Source organism: Sarcophilus harrisii, chromosome 6, assembly GCF_902635505.1.
Source record: "Sarcophilus harrisii chromosome 6, mSarHar1.11, whole genome shotgun sequence".
NCBI classification, from domain to species: domain Eukaryota; kingdom Metazoa; phylum Chordata; class Mammalia; order Dasyuromorphia; family Dasyuridae; genus Sarcophilus; species Sarcophilus harrisii.
Window position 1 is genome coordinate 118,648,705 of NC_045431.1, and position 8,566 is coordinate 118,657,270.

General features: G+C 38.7%; 2 protein-coding genes across 13 annotated transcripts in view; one reads left to right on the forward strand and one right to left on the reverse strand.

The window, feature by feature from the left end:
* The window catches only part of LRP2BP (LRP2 binding protein), a 54,137-nt gene extending 49,566 nt beyond the window's left edge, over nucleotides 1-4,571 (reverse strand). The window contains exons 1-4 of one of the 12 annotated variants that reach the window (XM_031943738.1): nucleotides 4,391-4,571; nucleotides 2,705-2,765; nucleotides 1,771-1,862; nucleotides 125-248 (exon numbers count right to left, since the gene is read on the reverse strand). In XM_031943738.1, coding sequence (XP_031799598.1) covers nucleotides 125-227 — 103 coding nt within the window. In that variant the 5' untranslated portion in view covers nucleotides 228-248; nucleotides 1,771-1,862; nucleotides 2,705-2,765; nucleotides 4,391-4,571. The other 11 variants (XM_031943734.1, XM_031943736.1, XM_031943731.1 and 8 more) reach the window with 11 other exon arrangements.
* ANKRD37 (ankyrin repeat domain 37) lies at nucleotides 4,418-8,471 on the forward strand. Its single transcript, XM_023505795.2, is given in 4 exon segments — nucleotides 4,418-4,534; nucleotides 4,643-4,795; nucleotides 5,962-6,053; nucleotides 6,943-8,471. Coding segments are annotated over 4 exon segments (612 nt in total). The 3' UTR covers nucleotides 7,193-8,471.
* Nucleotides 8,472-8,566: the final 95 nt, after the last annotated feature.

The following is an 8,566-nucleotide window of genomic DNA, read 5'->3' on the forward strand; positions in this document are numbered from 1 at the left end:
ATTTTCCCATAGACACAGCACTAATACTTTGAAAAGAATAAGAAACTTCACATCTCTTAATTATTATTCAATTATGAAACTGTAGAAAGCCACTTCTAAAGAGGACTAATAACAGGACTTGTACCTTCCTTCTCCTTTTTCCATTTGTTTAATTTCTGAGTCTTGATAGGACACTGGAATGGAGCACTTTGGGGACTCATAGGCAGTTTTTCACTGATTAACTTCATTCTGTTTTTTCAATGTATAGTCTGTAAATAACAAACATAGATAAAATGGGTAGACAACTTCTGGAAAGATGAAAAAATAACCCCATTCTCCACTATTTTCTGTCCCAATGAGTTCCCTAACTCTCTACCCCAACAACTTTACCACTTAGGATCAATGAGACAATAGCTAGCATGAAAAGGTTGAGCATATATAGGGAAAGTGACAACTTTCATAAAATCGATACCTTCTATATCATTTTGTATCTCCAAGGAATCATTTGTGATCTATTGGTTAGTTCACAAATTCACATAGTGATATGATTTATGTTATCCATACCACACTTGCTGATAACTGCCTGATCCTGTTGACACTACCCATAGCAAGAATTCTTTTGCAACAGAATCTTCCAGTTGCCTAGTGACCACAAAGTAGCTTTATGATAAACACCTCATCAGAATGAGATAAATAGGATCTGCCCTTTTCTAAACTGCAGCTTCTTTTATATCTTAGGAGAGCATATACTGTTTGTCCTTTTTTTTTTTCCTTGTCTTAATTAAAATGTTATGGTCTAAAATTGAATATAGTTTGGGAGCCATTGCACCAAAAAGAATGAAGTCACTCTACTTAAGAAGTGCAACCAGGTTACTAAGAGACTTAAAGATGTGGGGAAAGTAAATCAAACAGTGGTTATGCTTTCCTTCACTTACTAGCTGTTCTCCTGCATTCCATTGTTAATACTAATTCTCTTTAATATGGGACAAGATCTGATTGGTAGGAAAGTGCAAACTCAGTGAGTTTAAATATATGGGATTATGACACCAGCTCTTTTAGATAATGAAACATCAAACTGATATACTAAACTTCAGGAAGAGGGGACTGAGTGATATACTGAAAAGCATGCAGGACTAAGAGTCTACAAGTCTGAGTTTTAGGCTTGGTTCCTTTATAGATTTTCATTAAAACAAGTGGTTAAGGTGATGATATCTAACACTTTAAAAAGCAGTCAGGAAGCAAGATGGGAAAAGTGCTGAATTGGGAATCTGAAGATTTAAATTCAAATTGGGCCTCAGATATTTATTACATTGGCCAAATCACTTGTCTGCTTCAGTTTCCTCATCTATAAAATGGGTATGATAGCTTCTACCTCTTAGGATTGTTGTGTTGTTAAAATGAGAACATTTGTAAAGCACTTTGCAACTTTAAATTATTATAAAAGGCTAGCAATTATCATTATATTTCAGTTCTAAGATTCTGTGACTGGTTATAAGGTCCATAGTACAGCCAGATGGCAACCACTTCTATTTATTCTGGAAAATGATAGTGATAGCAATTCATTTTGATCTTTCTCAACCAAGAGTCTATGAGCTAGGCCACATTCTTCACAGACTGTAAAATGCTAACACAAGTTTTAATCTTTGAGGAATACCTCCTCAATATATTTATTTATATACGTGTATTATATTATATTTAATACACATATGTGTACTCTAGCAAAGTCCCACAATAAATAATAAGAAAATGTAACTCTGATTATAAATCTGACCAATTGTAACTAATTCTTACCATATATCTGACCAAACTGAACTTGAAGGGAGGGGTAAGGAACTGAACAGTATAAAGCTTGCTCCTTATTCTGTATTCAGTTTGTTGTTCTTCTGAGAATGGAATAAAAGATTTTTCTTTTACTCTAAAATAGAATTGGTTGTACACTACTACTGAATTAGCTTGCAACTAACTGGAAAGGCAGCAGCTCCCTGATCCTGCTAAGCAACATGGGGTCTTTTGATAAGGAAGTATAAATCTTACCTACCTACCTAGAATGTAATTTCTAAGACTGCAGAAAGTATGTGATGGAAACTTTGTGTCTTCCCCGATATCTAATAGAGTTCTTTTGTATAAATCTTACCTAGCTACCTAGAATGTAATTTCTAAGACTGCAGAAAGTATGTGATGGAAACTTTGTGTCTTCCTCGATATCTAATAGAGTTCTTTTGTATAAATCTTACCTAGCTACCTAGAATGTAATTTCTAAGACTGCAGAAAGTATGTGATGGAAACTTTGTGTCTTCCCCGATATCTAATAGAGTTCTTTTGCACTGTTGTTGTCATTTCAGTGACATTTGTCTCTTTTCAACTCCATTTAGGGTCTTCTCAGTAAAAACAACTTATTGTACCAATTCTCCAGTTCATTTTACAGATGAGGAAGCAGACAAGCAAGGTTAAGAAACCTGCCCAGGTCACACAGCTAGTAAAGTGTGTGAGAAGAGATTTGCAAAGATGAATCTTCCTAACTCCAGGCCTGGCATCTATCCACTATGCTACCTGCTTCTTTTGCAAAAAAAGTACTTAATATATTTGTTGTTGAACTGAAAAAAATTCTGCTCTCCCAAAGCAATTACCATTTTCCCTTCCTCTACATTCTTACTCCTCTTAAAAAACGAAAATTAGGTTCCCATTTTGTTTTTCTAAAACATGGTTTTCATGGTCACCAAAATACCTTTGGTACAACTGTGAGAACTGGATGGTGGTTTAGTTTTCACAGAGCTGCAAAAATTAAACTAGAGAAATAGAAAGAAATGAAACAAATTAGTAAATTGAAACCAAAGAAATGCAGGTTAGAACGCTAGGACATGGAACAAGGAAATAAAAATTAAAAAAGGAAAAGGTATTCACGCGTGGAGTACTCAGATTTCTGATCAGAAGTGGAAACATGTAATAAAAAAAAAACTGTAATAATATGTAATTGAAGATGAACTACTTACACGTGAGGGAAAACAGGCGTAGGGATACGATTAGAGGAGACCCTTGAAATCAATACTTGTTTTGTTTTAGACTGATCTCGTCCCTCCCTTGATGCCCATTATTTGAATGCCAGACGTCACAACCTATCAGAAGTGTGAAGTCCCCCTCCCGTGAGGAATCCCATCGCGGTCATCTCATTTAAACATAGTTCCTGATTGGCTGAGTTCCGTCCTATCGGAAGAGTCCAATTTTCTCACTCGAGTCTAAAATCTCTAATTAGTATTTTTTTTAAACTCTTCAGTCTGGCTCCTGGATTTAACAAAATTGAAATGACAGAACGTAAAGCGCCTATTATGTGCCAGACATCGCGCTAAACATTGAGGATATGCCTCGATTCTTGAGAATCTTTCGATCTAATGGGTTCACAAAACCACCTCCCAACTCGAAATCACGGATCCAAAGAAGTAGCATTTCTGTCAGTATGGAATTAAGTTTGGTAACTTCTCCCCCATCTCGGCCTACTCCATTTACTTAGGGAATTCTAAGACAAGACCTCGGCAGGGCACACGATAACCGCCGGCCTAGTCGGCCCGCTTCCCGGAAAGTGAACGTGCCTACTTGGTCACCTACCTCTCACTCCTTCCTTAAGTAGGGAAACTGGGGTGAAGAGAAGGACCCGGGGGGGGGGGAAGGGGACGGGGGGCGGTCCTTGCTCCTCCCCGCCCACTCTTTTGGGAAGTGTGGAGCAGCGTGCTTTGCCCAGGTACCCAGAGGCCGAGGCCCCTCACTGTTTCCTGCATACGTGTAGGGAGGCAGGAACCCAAAGCCGCAGCGGCCTCCACCCCCTCCCCAGGCCGGGCGAGCCGCTGGGGGACGGGCCGGGCCGGGCCGCACGAACATTCATGGCAACCGCCTCCCCAGGGACTTCTGACCCCACCCCCACGTCCGTCCGGTCCCCGGCAGTCTCATCGCGCCTGCGCGCTTCGCGCGACTTCCGCGTCCCAAGTTCCCAATCTATTAAGCTCCAGCCAATCAGTTCCAAGGACTTCCCCCTGGCCTCTTTCCTCCCCACCCCCATCCCCGGCCGGGGCTGCACGTGGTGATGTTTGTGTTCGTGCGGACGCGGACACGGAACCCCGAGACGTTTAGCGAGTTGTAGGAGGGCTAGAAGAGGAGGGAGGAAGACGAACGAGAGAATGGAAAAGTGGAAGAGGCCGGGGGAGGGGGGGGGGAGGAGAAAAAAAGGGAGGAGGGTCGAGAAAGGAGGGAAAGCAAAAAAGGAGAGAGAGAGAAGAGTAATTGGCGAGAGAGAAGGGATTAACAGCAAGAAAAAAGAAGAAAGGGCCTGACAGGGGCCGTCCCCGGGAGGACGGGGCGGCCCTATTAGCTGGGGGAACCCCCAGATCTGCGCTGGCAGCGAAGCTCCAGGCGGAGCAACGACCTTGTCTCCGGAGTAACTCCCGCGGCGATGCTGCTTGCTCCCCAACTGCGGGGCCGAGGTGCGTCAGTCTGTCTGGGTCTGGGGGACGGACCGAGGGTCGCTTCTTTAGGGCTCGAGGAGCTGAGTTCGGAACGAGCCCGCACAGTCACAGGGCTCCCGTGGCCAGAGCGGGAATGTTGATGCAAGGATCTTACCTGACTGACCGTTTGACCTTTCCCTCGCTCTCCTCCCCCGTGTCTCGCCCCTCCTCAGGTGCACCGCCTGGAGCGTTTGCTGGAGCCGGGCAGTGCCGTGAACGCCCCTCGAGACTCCTTCTGCCGGTCTCCAGGGCACTTAGCTGCCCGGGCAGGACATCCCTTCTTTCTGCTCTGGCAGCTGCAGTCGGGAGCTGACCTCAATCAACAGGTAACGAGGTACGGGAGCAGGGTTAGGCTGCACACGCCGAAATGCAGAAATCGGATCTTTTTCAATAGATCCTTTTTCATTGGTGCATTGCGAATATTGGTCACATCTGGGAGATTTCGACTTTTTCAGGGTGGTTCGGATCGTGCCATTGATCATGTAAGTTTTCTGGGTCTCCGTTTATTCATTTGATAAACTAGAACGATAGCACGGGGGCCCTATGAAATACCAAGATCTGCGTTCAAATTTCCACGTCTGATACTATGACTTAGCTTTACATTATCCCAAAAAGTTGGTGCTGGGTGTGTCTATGCTAGGATCAGAAAAGTTGATTGAGATTAGAGGAAGTTGATCAGGCCCTTTCCAGCTCTTAAAGCTTCATCCTGACCTAGATCAGACCCCTAAAGCTGGAAGGAGGCCACTGAAATCCAACCTGGAACAGACCCAAAAAGTGAGATTTGAACATAGGACCCTCTGACAACCGGAGCCAGTGGCTGTTTTCCATGTTGTTCCCACTTTGTGAGGTGCTGGTACTGTATCTATTATTATTATTTTCTTCTAAAGTTCTGGAGAGATTTTCAGAAAAGTGCTTCAGCTGTTTACCTGAAATTCATTCCCATTAAAGATAATAAAATGAAGTTTTCTTTAGATCTTTATAAATTGTAATTGCTATGTAGGGTAAGTTCTTGTATTTGTTTTGTTTATTTCTTCTAAGAAGAATCTACATTTTTTTTCCCACTCAACCATGAAAACACTGTACTAGCAACATGTATGGAACTATCCATAGCTACTCAAAAAGTGCAGTGGGATAAAGTCCTTTGTACATATTTATTAAAAGGCTAATTGTATCCAATGCTCTAAATTAGTGGTGTCAAATTCAGAGAGGAGCCATTGATCTGTATCTGGGCCTTATGTTGATTTAATTTTATGAGGCAATGTTATTTTAAATATTTTGCAATTACATTTTAATCTGGTAAAGATTTCACTCAGGAATGTTTTGACACATCTGTAAATCATGAAACTAGGGAAAAGCATTATTGTGGCAAACATCCAGTATGGTTTTCATATTGAAAATCATTTAAACTCACCTCCTTGTCCAATGAGAAAGCTGCTGAGAGGAGAGGTTCTTGTATGGAGAATCTAAATTTCTTTCCTCTTCCTGTTTTTAGGATTCTTTTGGAGAAGCTCCAATACATAAGGCTGCTAAAGCTGGGAGCTTGGAATGTCTCAGTCTGCTTATAGCCAATGATGCCCTAATTGAGTAAGTAATGAAACCACCTAATAGTTCTTTGGTACATCAGAATTTCCAGAGTGCCTCTAAATAAATTACTTCATGTAATTTCCTTAACTCAGTAAAACAGAAAATCAAATAACAACTTCAATTTTGCCCTTTCCTCAGAAACACCAGGAATAGGAAGATAAAGTGTTTTGCAGAGTTCATTAGCATTTAATGCTCTGTTAGTATCCTTCCCAGAACTCCTAGACTTAATTTACATGTTAACTTGATGTATTTTCATATACTTATACTCCTATCATTCTGACATTCTGAATCAGAATGCTTTGAAATTACAGCCATTTTATGTTGATAACTACAGAAATGTTATCTCTCTCTTTTGGCAGATGAAAACCCATCCCATTTTAATTGTGTTTGAAATCTTACTGCAGAATTTGCTTGTTATAGAAAACAGAGAGCCATGTATAGAAGTTATTTCCTCTTTAAATATCGAACACATCTTTCTGCCTTATATTCAACGTACAATAATTTTTTTCCTGGCACAATCAAATTAGTTTGATAAAAATTGCCCTTTTTTGTGATAATCATAATAAATGTTAAATAATAAGAAAATCAGGAAAAAATACAAAAAAGAAAGACCAGAAGAGGACACAAGCAAAAATTACTTTTTGTTATTTTCTTATCTTTAATATACATCTAATAATTTAAGTAATTTTGAATTTCTTTTCTTTCATTTTTGGGTGGTGGAGGGAATATGTACATTGACAAAAATCAAATGCCTTTTAAAGTATTGTTTATTTTAATGTTTTTGTTGATGGACTTACTAAGCAAAGGGAATAAAAACTTAAAATTTAAATCTTAAAAAAAGCAATTCATTTTTATTTAATTGTTCTCCAATTTTGTGATTAAATTGCAGCTTAAGTAATAAGGATGGGCAGACTGCAGAAGATTTGGCATGGTCTTGTGGATTTCTGGAATGTGCCAAATTTCTCACAACCGTTAAATATACACAAAGTATGAAATTAAGTGAACAGTCCAAATGTTCATTCAAAACTGACAACTGTGGTTTACTGCTTAAAAATAAAAGAGCATACAGAAATGTGGACAACTCAAATGGGAAGAAACAACGATTAGATGGTAGGTAATATGTAGATTCTACCCAATAGCCTATTAAATATTTCTATAGAATCATTAGACTTAAAGCTCATTACTATACTAAAACCTTACTCATTTAATAATTCATTGAAGTTCTGTCTTTAGTTTCGAACTGCTGAGTAATATTCTATTCCCATTAGAACACAGTTAATACTCAATATTTTTGTTTAACTTTCCCAGACTTCAAGAATTCTCATAATTATAACCATATAACTTTAAAGTTGGCAATTGCAGTGCACAATTTTGAATCTGCTAAAGAGGGAAAGCATTCTCAAAACTGTTCCTGAAGTGATTAAATTTGTAGACAAATAGTGTTCATCCCCATCCTCTCAACAGTGCTAGACCCTGTAGAGACTCATCCCAGGCATATGCTTTTCATAAGGAACAATTCATCCAAAGAAATGAAAGGGAGACCCTTTTTAAAGGATTTTTAAAAAACCCTTTAGGGTTCTTCTGATATTGCTGGCCTGCCCTGATCAGTCAGCACTGCCTCTCCTCTTCCCTTCATTTTATGGCTTATTTCATGTCACTGTGTTAGGAAAAGTTTTAAAAAGTATTATTCAGAAAAGTGTATTTTCAGCAATCTCTAGTAAAAGATTACAGTTTTTATAGTTATAGGAACCTTACCCCATTTCCTACAGGTTCAGTGTGTCAACATTCATGTTTTTGCTTATCATGCCTTTTTCTAGGACCATTAAGGACCAAGTGTATTTAGATTCTGATGATAACTAGTGGTTGTTTAGAGTAATGTAAATTTCATTATACAGTATTTTTTATTAATTACAAAGAAATACAGAAGAAACAAATCAAAATGTATTCTTAAAGTTATCTCAACATATTTAGAAATGTATGGTGAATTGTTATATATCACACAAAGTAATATATACTTTATAGTATTCAGTATTTCCCTCATCGTAAAAGTTCCAGGGGAAAATGTCACAAAGATAATAACTTTTTTTTTTTTAAATAACAGCAAATCATTTGTGTTAGTAGGAAGCTACTGAAAGAAGTTTGAAGCAGACCTTTAAATTGATGGTTTCTTTATGGGCCACAAGCTACTGAATTTATCCATAAAATATTCTCATCTTCTTCTAAGAAGGAGCAAGATATCAAAACTTTCTTCTGCTTGAAGATTATTTTAAGAATACCTATATTTGCATAGTTTTGGTATGCTGCATTTTGATTGTATGTGTTCCAACGTCATATCTGTCTTTAACTTAAATATTTAAGTATTTTGTTAGTGCTGTGTTTATACATTTTCTAATGCTATAGAAAGAATAGCATCTAGTGCTAATGATGAAAAAGCAGTTTTAATTCTTCAATTATTGTAGCACTGACATTGATTCTTAACCAGAATAATTGGTTAAGAATAACCAGAGTACCTT